The 18,518-nt window shown below is 51.0% G+C and overlaps 4 protein-coding genes across 4 annotated transcripts; 2 read left to right on the top strand and 2 right to left on the bottom strand. All coding sequences in view use genetic code 12, as the record gives it.

Moving 5' to 3' along the window:
• Positions 1 to 4,573: 4,573 nt before the first annotated feature.
• On the top strand, positions 4,574 to 6,613 carry DIURU_004597 (ferric reductase family protein; the record flags this gene model as incomplete). The annotated part of the gene is made up of 1 exon (XM_034157487.1): positions 4,574 to 6,613. One exon carries the CDS (start codon positions 4,574 to 4,576, stop codon positions 6,611 to 6,613), a length of 2,040 nt encoding a protein of 679 aa, XP_034010561.1.
• Positions 6,614 to 7,614: 1,001 nt separating this feature from the next.
• On the bottom strand, positions 7,615 to 9,912 carry EPL1 (Epl1p; the record flags this gene model as incomplete). The annotated part of the gene is made up of 1 exon (XM_034157488.1): positions 7,615 to 9,912. The coding sequence occupies one exon, from the start codon at positions 9,910 to 9,912 to the stop codon at positions 7,615 to 7,617; it is 2,298 nt and encodes a 765-aa protein (XP_034010562.1).
• Positions 9,913 to 11,626: 1,714 nt separating this feature from the next.
• Positions 11,627 to 13,711, top strand: DIURU_004599 (uncharacterized protein; the record flags this gene model as incomplete). The annotated part of the gene is made up of 1 exon (XM_034157489.1): positions 11,627 to 13,711. One exon carries the CDS (start codon positions 11,627 to 11,629, stop codon positions 13,709 to 13,711), a length of 2,085 nt encoding a protein of 694 aa, XP_034010563.1.
• Positions 13,712 to 15,729: 2,018 nt separating this feature from the next.
• Positions 15,730 to 17,373, bottom strand: MKC1 (mitogen-activated serine/threonine-protein kinase; the record flags this gene model as incomplete). Its single annotated transcript, XM_034157492.1, has 1 exon — positions 15,730 to 17,373. The coding sequence occupies one exon, from the start codon at positions 17,371 to 17,373 to the stop codon at positions 15,730 to 15,732; it is 1,644 nt and encodes a 547-aa protein (XP_034010564.1).
• Positions 17,374 to 18,518: the final 1,145 nt, after the last annotated feature.

The raw sequence follows: 18,518 nt of genomic DNA on the forward strand, positions 1-18,518 counted from the left end.
GACGTGCAACGACTGCTACTGGATCGCGAATGGGTCGAGCCCACACCACGGTGTGCGCTGGAGTCGGACGCGAGGAAGAGCTGATCACACACGCCAACGCGGTGGTTCCGCATGACCAGCCCCTTGCTGCCAGGGCTGTTGAACGATACCCCCCCTGCTTACCGAAAGCCATCATGGCGTGCTGACTGTTGGCCCCTGAACCTGTTTGGTGGACGCGTCTTAGACCCGAGTCATTCAAGCCCTTCGCACTGGCGTCTGGGTAAGGATTTCAGGAGCGACAAGCTCGGCACGCCTAGCGGAGGGAGTAGCAGGGATGATGGTGCGTTCGACTGTGGTTTGCCTTGTATCTAGCATATAGACTTCTATAGAACATAATCGAACAACGCCGATGCTCAACTTGTATTTTCTCAATGCCGAACAGGCGGTGGTCGTGTTTGGGGCGAGGGCTGGCTCGTGTGGGAGGTTAAAATTTTAGAGTGGGAGGGTGAATTTTTAGAGTGGGAGGGTAAATTTTTAGAGTGCGAGGGTAAATTTTTGAAATCGGAGGGAAAATTCTTGAGGACCGTAGTAATACAAACTGGCAAAATGAGAACATAATTGTAGAATTGTAGGGGAGGTAGTAGTTAGCAGATGCCGTGGAGTGGGATGGCGAAGCAAGTAGCAGGGGACTTGAATCTTCAAGGGGAGTTGGAAGGGAAGGTATTAAGCAGTATTTTTGTGGGATTCGAACACCCGTCCCGATTGACTGCCTTAACCACTCGGCCAAACCACCAAAAAAGAGTCGCGGGCCCGACAAAGGTTATAGAAGGTGGAGGCCATTGCGGGTATGAGATTACCAGGCCAAGAGCCCATGAGACACCAAGCACTGGCTACAGTCTTTTGCTTTGGCTTTCAGGCGTGACCGCGAGTGTTGTTTATGTGTGCTCGAAACAGGTATGTCCAATGTCGATCTCAGGGGTCAGGTCTTAGTATCATCGGTGACTTTCGCCCTAATACGCAAACAATTGCATTCCCGTAATCAACTCCAACTCCACTGACGTCCTTGTAGCCTCATATGGCTCCCGAAAACGCTGAGGCGACCTTGGTGGTGGCGATGCTGCTGGTACTCTTCGGTGCGAACGTGACGCGGGGCACCACTGCTAAACTGAGCACTTGAGCCATCAAAGACATTGACGTCCTTGATGCCAGCATTTTCATCAAAATTATATATGCCCTCAACGTGCCACCGCTCCTGAAAAAGGCGTATGTCAGATTTCATGTCAATGCAGGCAGTGTTCTGCAAAGCGCCTTCAGCCGTGGTGGGGGCATGTTGACTCCGACTCCGACTCCGACTCCGAGAGTAGGTCCACGGTGCAGGATGCCAATATATATAGAGGAACTTCGCGCCCAGTAAGATTTTTCTTCTACACATCTCTTGGGCACCCTATCCACCGGCTTAGTACATCACCCTGTGTCCATGCACAATCTTGGGACGCGACTGGGTCGTCTTTGCTACGGATAGACGCTGCTTTGGGTCCCTGAGCCACCTCACACCCCAAGAGTACCCTTTTCCCACCCCAGTGTATAACTTTAGATAGTACAATACAAACAGCAGGTCTGTTACAACTTCATGTAGCGCGCTATCAGCCCCCCACGCACAAGACGTCTGGCTGCAGAGTCCACGACCGCCTTTGCCGCCAAGCAAGAGTCGACGCCAGCTTCTCCATTGCCGTCACAATCCTCTATGGCTTCGGGGTGATCGGTGTGGCGGAGCTCTGAGCGGCAGAGTCTCGGTGACGCGTGACTCGGAGAACCACCATTGCCTCGAACACTAGATCCAGAGCCAGCCACGACAGGGCCAGCCACGCCGACGACGTGCCCCGCTGACACCGACCCCGAGAGTAGGTCCACGGTGCAGGACACTAATATATAATCTGGCTTCGCGCCTGGTGAGAATTTTTCTTCTCCACGTCTCTTGAGCACCCTAGCCACCGGCTTTGTACAGCACCCTGTGTCCATGCGAATCTTGGAACGCTCATGGGTCGTCTTATGCCACGGATAGGCGTCGCTTTGGGTCCCTGAGTTACCTCATACCCCAAGAGTACTCTCTTCTCACACCAGTATATAATCTACAATACACACAGCAGGTCTGTCACGATATCATGTAGCGCGCTATCAGGGAGCCCCCACGCAGGACAGAGACGTCTGGCTGCAGAGTCCCCGGTCAATAGCAATACCAGCGTCGACGCCAGCTCCTCCGTTGCCGTCACAATCTCAATTCTCTATGGCTTCGGGGTGCGGGCTAAGGCAATGATGGGTGTGGCGGAGCTGTCGGCGACAGAGTCACGGTGGCTTGTGCGGGCGTGACTCGGAGAACAATCGCTGAACCGAGCACTTGAGCCAGCCACGCTGGAGCCAGCCTCGCCGCCGACATGCCGACCCCGAAAGCCTGTTCACGGTGCAGGACACAGGTATATAAACAGGCTTCGCGCCTGGTGAGAATTTTCTTCTTCACGTCTCTTGAGCACCCTAGCCGGCTTTGGACACCACCCTGCGGCCTTACGTCTATGGTCGCGAAAGGGTAGTCTTTCGCCACGGATAGGTGTTGCTTTGGGTCCCTGAGCAACCTCATACCCCAGGAGTACTCTTTTATATAATCTCAGATAGTACAATACACACAGCAGGTCTGTTACGATATCATGTAGCGCCCTATCAGAGAGCCTCCACGCACGACAACGACCTCAGGCTGCAGAGTCCACGGCAGCGTTTGCGGCAAGCGCAGCGGCCAACGTCGACGCCAGCTCCGCGGTTGCCGTTACCGTCCCATACAGCTTCGGGGTGCCGGCGATGATGCGTGTAGCGAAGATGGGCGGGCGGGGCGAAGCTGTGGGCGGCAGAGTCACGGTGGCGGAGAACCATCGCCGAACCGAGCACTTGAGCCAGCCACGCTAGAGCCAGCCACGTCGCCGACGTGCCGACCCCGAAAGCCTGTCCTCGGTGCAGGACACCAATATATATAGAGCAGCTTCGCGCCCAGTGAAAGTTTTCTTCTTCACGTCTCTTGAGCACTCTAGACAACGGCTTTGTACAGCACCCTGTGTTCATGCAAATCTTGGAACGCTCATGGGTCGTCTTATGCCACGGATAGGTGTTGCTTTGGGTCCCTGAGTAACCTCATACCCCAAGAGTACTCTTTTATATAATCTTAGATAGTACAATACAAACAGCAGGTCTGTTAAAACATCATGTAGTTTCGTGGTCTCCGCGGGGTCACTAATTGCTGGAGAAAACACCAATGTGATTCACCAGTCGTCTGAGTATTCATTTGTATTCGGTAGGCTGGCTGGTTACCCGGTGAGGGGAAGCCTGCACAAAAGGGCGTGGTCGACACCGATGAAAACTTATAGCTCATTTAAAACAGACATCTTGAATGCTACATTCAATATACTCGCCCCTTCAACTAGCTCTCTTCTTCCCCCTCTTCCAGGAAGTTTGGTTACCGCTGATAGCATTGTGTAGATGAGACAATGACACGCCTCAGATTATCCCCTAAGGATGAACTGGTGCGAGAGTCGCCATTCATCGTTGCTCCACACAACTACAGTGTGCTTATTTTACCACTCTCACCGCGCTTGTGGCTATTAATCTGAATTCCAAATGCTTTTCAAGATCAAGCATCTTTGTGTCCGATTGAGATTAATCTGATAATGTCGGCTCGATGGGATTCTCATCGGCTTACCGCCTGCACAGTGAGCTTTTTTTTTTTTTTTTCAAAACCGGGGCTTAGACCGAAAAAGCCGCACTTACCTATTTCGGCAGATTAACTACTCATCGCTCCACAAACACAAAAGAGATGCCAGGCCGATATCCCCTGGCAGTAACCATCCTCTTACTAATCATAATAATGAAAAAAACTGAGTATACTTTAATACGCCACTTTTCCGTGAAATGCCATCACTCATGTCTGAGATACCGCTTAGGCCAACGCGTGTTAGAAAAATCAGCCCTACCATCTCTGAAAAGCGATCAACTAATTAGCCGAAGATCATCATCATCATCCCCCCATCCTCCATTACAAAATGGAAAATGCCTCACCTGCTCCATATGTCGGTGAGCTAATTAGCTAATTTCCTAGCACCTGTTTTGAGCTAATTAACTAGTAGTTTGTGTCAGTGAAATTTGCGCGAGTCGCACCGAGTGATGGCCCCTCTCAGTAGTGTGTACCCCAGCCGCACGTATTGTTTGCTGCCGACAGAGATGGGCGATGAGATCCGTATATTTGTCGTATATCTACCGTATCCTCGGTGAAACTGACCCCCAAGGCCTCGTCGCTACACCCGGCTGTATCAGCCGTAAATGGTAAATTGCGAAAGTGCCCATTGTGGCGCTCTCTTGGCGTCGGCGTCGTTTTCGCACACCCACATTCTCGCCTCCACGCGCACAAGGCACGCTATCCGTTTTCGGAGGGTCAATTTGCTCGTCGCACCCGCAGTGGCCATGGCGCTTAAAGGCACCGACTTTCCCCCCCCGCTGAAATAGCCACCTTATCTCCAGAGGCAATAACATACCCCTCGTGTGACCTATTTCTAAAATAATGCGGTTGTACTCACTATGGGCGTTGGTGCTGGTCATCGCCACCGTGAACGCCCTCAGTCTCATTGACTCCGTCCTCGCCCTGACGTGTATCTACTACCTCAAGAACTTTGACTTTGGCTGCAACTCCACCGGCAATGGAGCTAAGGCATTCAACTGTCGGTGCCAGCACGACTTATGGCTCACGCTGGTGATGGACTGTGTGCTGACCCATAACAAGACCCAGGGAGAACGCAACCACGCCGTGCGCCATATCAGAAGGCGGTGCTACGATAAACTGAGCCACAAGTTGACTTACTCCAACGCGTTTATGGAGGAGAAATGGAAAGCTCTCCCCGTAGCGCCGTCCCCTCCCGAAGACCCAAAACAACCAGTCACCGAAGCCTTCCACGCTCTGGGTGAATTATTTGAGTACTCGTCGCGTACATTTACCACGTTGAAACAACACACTCACAATTGCGATATGCTTGGTTGGGGTTTCATCTTCTTTTGGACGTTTATCGTCGTTGTTGGTGGCGTATTCCACTGGGTATTGGGCCCTAAACGCGTGCCTTCCTTCTGGAAACAGCTCCAACGGAAACTGCTTCCCGGCCCTTACTTCAGAGAAGTAACGTTGGACATGTGGTTGATCTCATTCGTGTTTTTCGTATACACCGTACTCGCCACTGCCATCGGTTATGGCGTAGTGATCCGTCCCAATATCTACATCCAAAACGGCAAATTGTTAACGCTTGACCTCATCGGCTACCGTCTGGGGATCCTCTCGTTCGCCCTCTTGCCCCTCGTGTTCTTCTTTGGCATCCGCAACAACCCCTTCGCCGTCGTCACCGGGATGCTGTACCCTCAATTCTCGTTCTTCCACAAGTACCTTGCCGTGCTCATGGCGATCGAGGCGATGATCCACACCGGGGTGTGGACGGGCTATGCTATTATTGATGGTGGCTACGAGCTGTGGGTCGCGGACGCCTACTGGCAGTGGGGGATCGCCGGTACCGTTATCGCCACGTTAATGATCTTCCTCTCGCTTAAAAAGATCCGCGACCTCATGTACGAAGTGTTCTTATTCGTCCACAAGTTGTTCTCGGCGTTATATATCGTGCTGATGCTCTACCACGTGAAACCGATGGGGTGGATCGGGTGGGTGTTGTCGATGGCGGGTATCTGGGGGTTCGACGTGTTCTTCAGGGTATTGAGAATCTTGGTCAACGGTGGGTTTTCGCGAGTTAAAGTGGAGATTGCCGAACACCGCGTCGTCAGATTGGTCATCTCTAACCCTAAGGTGAAATACTTCCCTGGCTGCTACTGCTTCTTCTACTTCCTCCACCCGAAATACGGGCTGATCCTCCAGTCACACCCGTTCACCATGATCAAGTCGCCGGTGGAAGAAAACGGCAACCTTGTCGTCTACTTTAAAGCTCGTGGTGGTGTCACGAAAAACCTCTACTACGGTAACGATACTGAAGTGTTGGCATTCATCGAAGGCCCCTACGGTGAGTTCGGCCCTGATCTGCTTAAGCATAAGCTGAGACCTATCGCACTTCCAGCAGCTGAGAAACAACGCCACATCGCCTCGAAACTGGACGAGCTGTCGCTGGATAACTTATCGGAAGACTTGGGCACCGGTGACGTCACCGTCGGCCTTGCTGCCGGCATGGGTATCTGTGCCGTGCTCCCCAAGATGTACTACTGCGGCACCGCATCCAAGTTATACTGGGTCGTCAACGATGCCCGCCACATCAACTGGGCCTACCGCGACTTGGAGTGGTTGAAAGAGCAAGGGTGTTTCATCAAAATCATCATCACCGACGAGGCGGTCACCGAGGCGGCGATCGCCGAACTTAAGCCCTACTGCTCGCTGTTGATCCTCGACCTTAAATCTCGTCCCCGCGTCGCCGGCATCGTCCACTATAACGCCGACCGGTTCGCCCACGTCAACCTCGTGGTGTGTGGCCCGGAAGACTTTAATTACACGGCGCGGGACGCGTTGGGAGTGAAGCTGTACCCGAACGTCGAGTTGGAATTGGAGAGTTTCGTCTGGTAACGAGTTGTACATAGTAAATGGATTACGATAATGCCACATCCTAATTCAGTGATTTGTACTTTCAATCTTATTTGTTGTAAACGGTTATTGATGTTGTGTGTTCAGTTTATTGTTATGTCATTTAGGTTGTATCTCAAATTGGACAACTCTCGATGCGCTATCATCTAGTAGGACATTTATTGGTGTCAATCAGCTTCTTACTAACGGGTACTATCATCGTCGGTATCGGTTTCGTCATTGTACTGATAGTAGCGTTGTGTCCAGACTTCAACATAATGAAACTCTGCTGAGATGAAGTATCCTGACCAAATGGTCTGTGATACACTAAATGGGGTAAGAGTGTTCGACAAAGATATAAACCGTTGAGGGCTACCTCATTGTCACTACTGTAATCATTCGCCATGCCTCAAGTCCCTACTTTATTCACTCACATGAAGGATTACGACAAGAAGATGGCTGCTTACCGCAAGGAGATCAAGGAGTCTTCGGATGCCCGGATCAAAAAGCGTAAGATTCTTGAGAGTATTCCTGAAGGCCAGTACCACTGGGTCAATACCAGCTCTAAAAGCGTCGCCAAAAAGCGGTAACTCATAGTATGTAGTTTAAATGCCCTAATCTTTGGTTTTCTCTTATCCTGGAAGTACTCCTTAACTAATACATAATCCAATCATCACTTCAATTTATAAATCTACAATATTAATCACATTTCACGAAAAAGTCGCCATGAAAGTTCCTTGTGTTATTTCTGTTTTTCTCGAAACCGCAATTTTTTCAGATACGGGCGTGTGGTCTAGTGGTATGATACACCCTTAGGGTGGGTGTGGCCCTGGGTTCGATTCCCAGCTCGCCCCTTGTTTTTGGCTCTTCATTTTTAGACTTATTCATTTTGACAATTTAGCGTGTAAAAGCGCTGACGTCAGATGAACTTGATATTTTTCTACACTTTGTCGAAATGTTGTCTCGTATTGTTCTCTCTATTAATACCGTATTATACATATGCGCTACTGCTTAGGCTTTGCCTGCTTGTTTTGCTGCAACGCCCGGAGCCGCGCCTGTTGAAGATACATCTGTTGCCGCTGGTGGATCAGCTCGTTCAACAACCCGTACAGCTTCAGCAACAACATCAGCCCGAAGCGGATCAGCTGAGTATCGTCCAGGATGCAATTGAGCCGCAGCGGGTCGAGGCCAAACGGGTGGAGGGCGCCGAGCTGGTCCTCGGCCATGTCGGTGTCGAAGAGCCACCGCAGCGCCGCCCGCTTGGCCACGTTAGCGGCGTTATATACATTTTTGCCGTCGTCGTCATTATCATCGTCATCGTCGTCGTCGTGGGCGACAGCCATCATCGTGTCCACGTCCGCAAACGGCACCTGGCCTCTGCGGTCGACAAACGTCCCCATGCGCCCCTGCCGCTTACGCAACCGCATAAACGGCGTCTCCGACACCGGCGGGGCCAGCTCCTTGTCTGGGGCCGCGCGCTGCTGCTGGCGCCACTGGTCGCTGTAGCCCACCAGGTAGGCGCCAAAGTTGTTGGTCTCGACGTTGTTCAAGAACTGGCTGATGTACAGCTGTTCCACCACCGGCGCCAGCGGCGGCGTGACTTCGAGCGGGAACGGCAGCGTCGGCACCACCACGCCGTTCTTGATCGTCTTGACCCCGGGCAACGGCTTCTTCCCTTCATCGACCATCCGCTTAAGCGTGTCGTTAGCATAGTGGGTGGTGTTGATGTCGTGGTAGGCCGCCGCCGCGATCAGCGAGTAAGGGATGTGGGTCACCTCCTCGGCAAGCTTGGGGTGGCTGGTGACGGTGAAGTACGGCTGGCGGGGGTCGTCGGTCAAGTTGACGTAGCCACGGTCCTGTTCGCGGCGTTTGCGGAGCTTTTCCGCCACCGCCCGCTCGATGGTGTCGTGCTTTTCGCGAAGTACCCGCAGCACCGATACAAGATCCATATCGGGGATCTTGGCCGGGGGGAGCTTGACGTATGGCTGTGACGTCAGCGACAGCGCTGGCGGTGCCGGACGCTCTTGCTTGACCAGCGCCAGGGCCAGCGAGTTCGCCTGTCCCGATGCCAGTCCGTTGGCGGCTTTGGCGTCGCGGCGACGGCGGCTTTCGCGTTCTTCGTCCTCGACCTTAACAACGATCTTGGGCCGTTTGGCAGGGTAGAACAAGTGTTCGTCGCCGGTGACGTTAGCCGCCCGCTTCGCTTGCTTAGCGGCTACGCGGTCATTAAACACCGTCGCCTCCGCCTTATATAAGTCAAGCTTGAGGATCTCCCGTTTAGCGACACTAAGCACAAGCTCCCGGGCCGTCTGTAACAGCCGCTGCATATGGCGCAAGCGTTCGGCACCGAGGGTGTCGGCCCGACGAGTCTTCCGCGCCTGGCGAAATTCCCGCCGGCGGAAGCAGACGTAAGGGTCGTTGTCGTTGTCGCGCTCAGGGGCGTGGGGGTCCTCAAACTTGAGCTTGGGGTGGATCAGCTTGCCGCCGCGCTTGATCTTGCGTTCTTTCCAGAACTCGTAGATCTGGGGGCCGTAGAGCTTGAGCAACTCGCCGATGGCGCGCGGGTGTTCCATCGCCTTGGGGTTGTCGTGGTGTTTGTCGAAGATGGTGATGAAGGGACGGTATTTAAGTTCGGTGGAGAGCTTATCCTTGATGTTGGCCAGCCCCTGCTGGTTGACAATGGCCTGTTTGAGCTCATCGTACAGGAGGATGTTCAGCGGGTCCATCAGGAGGAACGGCTGCTTCTGCTCGATCGCCCGCTCAAGGTGGTCGCACACCGTCTCAAACTCGAGCTCAGAGCACGCCGCCACCCCGCGCTTCGGCGGCGCCAACAGCTTAAGGAACTTTTCGTCCTCTTCGTCCATACAGTACATCACCCCCACCGTGTCCTCGACGGTGGCGCTGTACTTGACGTAGGTTTCGGGCTCGACGTAGTGCTGGTCGGAGTAGTACTTAGACGCTTCTGGCCATATCTTCAGAGCGTCGGGGGTAGGGATGTATACCGTATTCTCCTGAGCGTTCAGTAGAAGGGCGCGCTGGGCGGCGTGGATCACCTGCTGCAAATGCACTTCATCCTCTTCGTTTTTGTCGACCCCGGTCTCGATAGTATCTCGGTTTTTCTCCAGCGTCGCCCCCAGCGATAAGTGGTTGATGTGCGAGTGTTCGAGCTCGCTGTCGTTTTGCACCAGGAGCTCCTTCTGCTTATAGATGGCCAACGGCTGTCGCACCAGGATCTTGCGCTGGCGGAAGCGGGCCAGCGACAGTTTCAGCGCCAGCGGGGCGCTGGCGGGGAGGACCGCCATCTTGGTGGTGGGTCCCTTACTGGTTGTGAGCGCTGGCTGCGGGCTGCGAAAACGTAAAGGTAACGCCAGAAAAGCGCTGTCCAATCACAAGGGCGCGGGTCGTGTACAATACCAAAAAAAGTCGGCACCCGCCCCTGGGCTTGCTCGGGCAACGGGATTTCCACGGGTTTGAAAGGAGCCGGCGACCAACCAACAGTAGTGAGGAAAAGTGACAATCGGGTAGAGTGCACCGGAGAAGTCCCAGGCGGTAAATCAATCAGGGGGAGGAGAAACGACCGGCTCAACCTGCGACAATTGGTTGATTGTAGTGGCCAATTGGATAAATTTTTTCCAGCGTGCGTGACCGCTGCACTGAGGTTTCTTTCCCCCGGCGTCAGCCACCAATAACAGAAACACCAGCGGGAAGGGCCCGCCGCCGCCACCGGACCAGAGACGAGAGTATCTAAGTCGCTTGTGGACATCGTATATAGCTCGAGGTTGAGGAATAAGGCAAGTTGCGGGGTTTGAACCAGTATAACCGGTAGAAATCATCCCAAAAATAGGAATACGGTAGGCTACCCGTATGAATAGGGTCTTTTCTCGAAGAAGAAAGTGAGTGATGGGTATACTTGGTAATATCCATCGAGTTGGGAGCACTCTTGAAAGTATTTGGCGACTCAGAGGGTGTCAAAAGTGACCAATTCGGTGACAACCTAGACTCACGTAAAAATGGTTGAATTGTTATCAAATGATGGTTGACATGACCATACAACACCGCTTGAACGTGTAGTAGCCTTTGTTTGGCAATCCTGAGGGTAACTTCCATGAACCCATCACGATACCCTGATGGTATCCCGCCGTGACCGAAATGTGGTATATGATGGCAAATTTGATAAAACCAACCGTTCACCATCTTTAGTACCGTGTAAACAATCATCTGGACATTTGGTAGCTTCAATATTCCCGCTTAGGGCTTCGGTCATTTAAGGTGGGTCATTATCGGGCAACCCCACCAAGTCGGCCACCAGTGGTCCAAATTGGATCAAATTCACATCATAGGTAGCCACACGTATGACAAAACTATCCATGCAATTTCAAGTGTATCAAACCCGTGGTTCTTTCGTTATTCCCATTTGAAGCCATCGTGAGCCAGAGGGTATTGCGAGGGTCAATCTGCAAATGCGCCCTAGGGGGATGTGCGATTTGGTCGGACCTCAGTCACGTGACGAAGCCCGCCTGCCACCCACATTACGATTAATGGGTGGTGCGTTTTGTGGCCATCACTCGACAACAATAAGTGACGACAATCAGTCACGTTAATAACCTGAAACACGGCCGTAGCATAGATATAAACGGTTTAATCAAGTCACCAACCATCATCATCTAATCCCATTAAATTTGTTCAACTAAAACTCCCCATTGTGTCCATTTTATTTGTACCACAATTGGACCCCCCTTCGGGATTTGCCATACTGCCTTGATTACCAGTCGCTCACAACTCACTCATTCAAAAAAAACAATACTTGATTCAAACCAAACATAATTGAAAACTAATCACTCCAATTCACTATAACTTCATTCTAATTTATTTAAAACCATTTATCACGTTAGTCTCATTTGGTCTGTCTCCCCAGACTTCCCCTCAGTGCGGAGGGCAATTCCCGCGACGACGCCAACGGTCGCACCCCAGTACGACGAATACACGCACCGTCCTCGCACCAATACTTCGTACTTGATGACGTCGTTGGAGGTTCCCGAGGCGCAGCTACCGCCCGTGCTGAGGTTTCAAGACACGGCGTGTCCCACTCCCGGATTCATCGACTATAACATCCATTTCGCCGCCACCGATTTATTGCCTGACCGCCAGAAACTGATCCACTGGCCGCTCCTGCAACTGAAGGCGGTGTTCCATTCGACCTATCTTCACGTGGGTGGCGAGCTGAAACATATTCCGTTACACATTAATCGGTACTATCACCAAGTGGCCACTAAGGATAAGCTAGCCGACGAACTGGGCATTGGCGCTAATATCAATGCTTTAGCCAAAGAACGCGGAGCATTGGGGCTGGCATTCACTCAATTGATCACTCCTAGGGGGACTAAAGCGTTATTTGGACTGGGAAGTCATAATTTGAAGGAGGAATCGCCGTGGGTGCTGGCAGTGCTTGAACTGCTGGGTACTCTCGCCCCCAAAGTGTTAGTGCTGGTAAACACTAATATTTTCAACGTGATCAATTTAAACGCAGCGGAAGAGTATGCTGGCACTCGAGAAATCGTTACTACGAGGCCATTATTCCCGTTCCAAGCGGCTAACGTTGATTACCGCAAAATCATCGAACACAGCTATGCTCGCGTCGTCTTCACTCACACCGTGACGGCAATGTGGGCCGAGAACCTGACGGTGATTATTGGCTTCGTCACGGGAGACATCCTCATCCTCGATTTACAGACTTTGACATATAACACGTTGCCTCACGTGGGGAACGCCCTGGCTCTGCTGGCAGACCCGGCGCTGGTTACGGCGCTCCAGGTGTTCCACCACCCGCAATTGGCCCAGCCGTTTATCATTGCTGGCTACGCTAACGGTGAGGTAGCGATCTTTGACCCCTCCGCTCCTGAAACTGAGTATGCGCGAGATATCGTCGGTACCGACCCTTACATCACTTATTTCCGCAAATTCGACCTATCGTCATGGGCGACGAGGCCGAGACTGATGGTGGTGGGCCACTTAAAGCTCTCCTACCACCATATCACTCTGATCGCTACCACCATGACTACCCCCTCTGGCACTACTAGTCAATCGGGAATATCCCCTTTACTAATAGCCATTGGCGGTACCGACGGTGTCATTCATATTATCGATCTAATGTTCACTCTGAACATGGAGTACGGCGTCCACTCACCAGTGCTGAGCCCCGTGGTCACCGATGTCGTCACCAACTACTTTAATGACCACGTCTCCCAGGTCAAATTCACTCCTGATAATAAGTTCTTGGTGGTGGCAGGACTGCTGGACTTAGTGGAAGTGTTTAAGATGACCTATTACAATGTGGATAGTCTCCTTAACCAACGCCAACGACCCGCTAAAGGGGGGCGTTCCCGGAGCAATACGGCCCTGCTGGTACAAACTACGGGGCTGGTCCACCCCGATACCCCTCGCTACCCTCCCACCATCAAATCTATCGACGCTGTCGCCCGCTTCAAAGGACACACCAACATCGTCCACCGCGTCGATATCATCCCCGGCCTGGCGCCGAACTGCTACAAAATCGTCCTGGCAGGGTGGGACGGCAAATTGATGGTGTGGGAGTTTGACTATAAGGCTTTACCCAAATTAAAAAGGAAGGTGACTAGTGAACCGCGGGCTCGGCGAATGCTGCGCCACCGCAGTGGCCACCTGCCCCTGCCGCTCCACTTACGCACACGCTCTGAAGATGGCGGTACCTCGCCAGTGTACCCGTTAAACAACGTCACTAACGTAAATAACATGGCGCTGATGCTCCACCCGCTGGGGGCAGAATCGCAGGTGCTGCTGGTGGAAGCACCGCCGGAAGTGGTGCTGCTGGTGTACAAGCTGTTGTTTGAGCTCAGACACAAGCGCCATTATAAGCTGGCGGTGAAGAAACATCGGGTGATCGTCCACAGCGTCGCCGACTGTAAACTGGTGCCGATGCTCGAAGTGGCGCTTGTCGACTTGGACCTCTCTCGGTTAGTACCTGATGGCAAAATCGACAATTTCGAGGTGACGCCGTACTCGATCTGGTGCTTTACTATGGGCGGCGACATCTATCGCTACCGCATCGAACAATCTCAAACGTAAACGTATACATACAATACATACATTAGTTTATACCAGTCTCGTATTCATCGTCATTGGGGATACCGTACAGAATTACGATGTTTAGGGTGCATCGTCGACGTCTTTGTTTCGTAAGCACTTTCCCTCGATATGATCGTAGTGGTAAAATATTAGACAAGCTTTGGTGATGAGAATTTTGCCTCATTCTCTCACTTGCTAAATTGTAATAAACAGTTTAAGTTTTACCACAATAATAAGCGTTTCACAATACCATAGTCCTGAGGCTAACGACTCTTTTGAAATATTCATGGTCCATTGAAGCCAATTGATGGGGAATGTTGGACGCAGCAGTGCATGCAGCTGCTAGATCAAAAGCAGCATGGAAGCACTCATGGAAACTCCATGATGAGTTGTTGTTGTCGTCATCAATATGCCTATAATAGGCGGCGAATTACGCAGAATCGTTAATAATTTAGGCACCCAGTATTCAATTCAAAAATAACTTGAAATCTCGATTTTGTTGGTCATTTGAGAATAATTTCTATTCTTTCGACAACACATTCTGAAATTCGTGATCCTTTGAAGGTTAGTTTCCATCACGTTTCCATCACTTTCAATTGTCGAATTTTTAAATCTCCATTTCGACTATGAATTGATATTTCTGACTTCTTTATGATTAAATATCTCTGATTCAATCATAAATCATCCATAATTTGAATGAACAGAAACAATCTAAGCCTTGAATAGCATGAAAACAATTCCAACAATGGCGTCCTTATCAAGCTTCAACGTTCTTCAACCCGTTTCTTGCACAGTTCATCACAATCACATAATTCAAACTCCCGAGTAGAAACAAATGTCACCCTTCCCCGCTTTTTAATTTGGCACCAGGCATAGTTTCGAGCTGAATCACATAGTTATTCACCCCAAAATAAAAAAAATTACGATTGTAAATTCACAAAAATCGTCAATGTTTGCCACATTTCATCGAACATCAAGGGATTCTGGTGAAGGTGAATTCCAGGATAGTGGATGGCGGACTGTCTATCACATGCACGGTTGCTGGCTTGGGTGATCACTTCGTACTCGCTATTATATCATTATTCCGACAGATATTCCGGTGACAGAAAATATCAAAAGCTTAAATATCAGGAAAAATCCAGCTTCTTTTTCCTGTAACAAAAGCATCAAAATTTATCCGACACGTCCACAAACCTCTGGCGACAATAATGTTCGGTGCGTTTGTGTAGCCGTGTGATCTTTTTGACATCATCTCCGAATATAATCTGCCTTGTCTGAATTGGGAATCTCAAGTAGAAAACTTCCACATGCTTTGGGCAATACGAGCCATGTTCATCGGCATATTTGCTCGCCTGATAGCGGTACCATAGCTATCGGCGACCGTCGATTGGTAGCCGTATCCCATTTCGTATTCAATACGGAGTAACCTCACAACTGTGGCTCCACAAAAAGTTTAAGTGGAATTGGCCAACCATCTTTGTAACTGTACAACACCGCCACCAAGAAAAAATAATCACGTCACTGGATAGTTTTGTAGCTGACAAACGCCGTGGCCGTTTTGTGGAAAAGCTCGTTTCGGCATGGCTGGTTCATGAAATGTATTGTGTCGTTTAGCTATTGTGTCCTATTGCGGGGAAATCCGCAGACGCCAAGATACAAGTGAGACACAAGATGATTTACTGTTTTAGGCGCAGTGATTGACACTATACAAGCGGTTTAGTGGTCTTAAGAGTCCGTGCTACGACCTTCCCAGCTGAACCCTGAATAGATAAACTCGCGCCGCATGTATGCCGGGTGCTGTACTTGAAATGATCGACCTGACGCTTTCGGGGTATTTTTGCCCGCTGTGCGTCGCCAACGCAACGATGAGGTAAACAGTGAAAATTCTAAAAATAGAAGCGAAATCAACTAGACCAACTACCAAGTATTCAGTTCAGTGAAGTGAGAATGATAAATAGTGTGAGCATTAACTATGTATAGTGGGACGCTCGCGTGGTGTCGTTTCCGGTCGTAGTATGCTAATGGAACCCCTGCCCATGGCCGTCCATGCCAAACCCTAACTCTTCCTCCAAGCGGAATAGGTCCAGTGCCAGCTGGTTGGCAAACGTGAAGTCCTCGATCTCCTGCGGGGGCGGGGCTTGTTCGTAGCTAACGTTGTTGGCGTAATCAGCCGTGGTGTTCACCTGGCTCGCCGTGAACCCCGGCAGCAGCAGCACGTTGTATAGCTGGGCTGCCTGGGGCGTCTGGTAGTCCATGTGGTAAGGGTACGGTGGTTGCTGTTGATGTTGTTGCTGTTGCTGTTGTACCTGATTAAGGTGATGTTGTTGTTGTTGTTGTTGTTGCTGGTGGTGGTGATGCTGTTGATGGCTCTGCTGGTGTTGTTGGTGCTGGTGATGATGATGGTTTTGCTGTGGCTGATGTTGTTGCTGTTGCTGTTGGTGGTGGCGTTGGCGGTGTTGTTTCTGTTGTTGCTGTTGCTGTTGTTGTTGCTTTTCGTAGTGCTGTTGGGCTTGTTCATGACTCAACTGAAGCTTCAATTGTTCCCGTTGTTGTTCCTCAATCGGTTTACGGGCAAACTCCCTAAAGTTCTTCACTTCACGAATAATGATCCGCTTCATTTCGGCCATATCGTCGACTTTCTCAAACGAGGTAAAGTCAAATTTCACCTGACACACCGGTTCGTCATTAGGGTCGTGCCATACTCGAAGGTACGGATGTTCCAATGCTTCCTCAGCCGTGATCCGTTCAAACGGATCAAGCGTCAACATCTTCTCCAATAAGTCGATGGCTTCGGGGTTAGCGTCGGGGAATAGCTCCAGCAACGGCACCTTCGCCATATACGGTAATGAGCGCACGTAGTTCTGGGCGCGGATCAGACCAATCTTAACAAGCAGTTCCTCCGGTGGGGTGCCTAATATGAGTAATATCTGGTTCAATTGGTCGACGTAGTCCCGGCCTCGGAAGAGGGCTTTACCACCTAGAAGCTCAGCAAGAATACACCCGACGGACCAGATATCGATGGCCTTAGTGTAATTAGTAAACAGAAGCATGATTTCGGGGGCTCTATACCACCGAGTAGCGACGTATTCCGTCATAAAACCGGCGTTCTGTTCCGGGTTTTCGCTGAACCCACGAGCAAGACCGAAATCACAGATTTTCAATTCGCAATCGGCATTCACTAAGAGGTTACCGGGCTTGAGATCTCGGTGGAGGACATCGGCCAGATGGATATATTTAAGGCCGCAAAGGATCTGGTAGATGAACAGCTGGTAGTGGGAGTCGGTCAACGGTTGTTTTGACCGGATGATCTGGTTCATATCACACTCCATCAACTCCTCATATAAGTAGACATCATTAAACTGGCCCGTCACCGGATCGGGGATGATGTCCAAATCGTACAAGCAGGTGATGTTTTTATGCCCTCTAAAGAACTGCAAAAGCATCAATTCCCGCAACAGCCGCTTGCACAAGATTTTGCGACTGAAGATGTTGGTGATCTTCTTGATGGCGACGTACAGCGTCTCCAGGCCGTTCTGGTACTGCGCCTTGCACACGATGCCGTACGCTCCATGGCCCAACTCCTTGATGATCAGAAAGTGGTTGTCAATGATAAAGTCCTGGCCGTACACCTGGTGGGCGGTGCGTCCGGGGTAGGTTGCCATGGCACACAAGACACACCCGGGGGGAGGGCCCCGCAGGCGAGTAATATATATGATTTTTCGTGCCCATGCACGACCCTGCCCTCTCCATTAGGCGCTCGCAATCATAACCGAAACGCCGCTGCCGCTGGTTAGGGCTTTAGCCATGGGCGGCAGCCAGGGGAGGGGGCCTGCGAGCGTATTGGCGGTCGTGCTGCGCCGGTATTTTCTGCTAACGGTGGCCATCCTATTTTTAGTACCCCCACCTACATACACCGTATAGGCTATACCCAGCCACGACTGTAAACAAATAAACAAACCAGAAAAACGACTAGGTCCCCAGCCTGGTGGTGGCTATTGGGTAGCCTGCTATGCTGGCGTACTCGTGGGAAAGTGCTCGTTCCACCTGTCGGTGATCCTGGCGCTGATGTCATCGCACGGCGGGCCGCACCGAGCCTCGACAAACCACCCCCAAGAAAACCAGGAAACAATGGCGACTTCTGAGAGAAAATCGAAGTAGTCACTCTTCAAAATGTTCATCATGTTATGTGGTTTGTTCATTTTTTTTTTTGGTTTGCTCTGGTTTTAGCTATACTTCGATCTCTCTTCTGCATTACCAATGGATGCCTAATGTCAGCAAGCTCCGATGGGGTTTGAAAAAAGTGATCCGACAAAAATAATACCAGGTTTCTTGGCTAGGTAATCGTCGCCGTACCTGTCCACAAGCCAATGGGCGTCAACTAACACCGAAAGGGCACCGGACTTACATCAGGCACCCGAAGGCCACCGACATGTGTTTTTGACGTGTTCGGCGGCAGCTAGCGAACACCCGTCCGCGTCCAGCAGTTGTCGGTAGATGATGTGAAGACTACTGCTTCATTTACGGGCGATTTCTCCGTAGATCTAATGGTTTAGAGAGCTAATTTAAAGTAGTCTCACCACCAGAAATTATAGTGACGAAATTCGCTAACAGCGCGAGGGTTTACTCCAATCATCGAAGGTATTCTGGAAAACTTCTAGATGGGGAGTATGGTGATGTATTTTCCACATCGGGGAAGATAGGGGACCACGGCATAGTCGATGTAACCTCAGGTTACATTATCCTCGCCAGTGCTGCACACAGTCTCGGTGACCTCCCACGCGACATTTCCCATGGAGACACTCTAACC

Source organism: Diutina rugosa (genome assembly GCF_008704595.1).
Source record: "Diutina rugosa strain CBS 613 chromosome Unknown scaffold53_size124246, whole genome shotgun sequence".
NCBI lineage: Eukaryota > Fungi > Ascomycota > Pichiomycetes > Serinales > Debaryomycetaceae > Diutina > Diutina rugosa.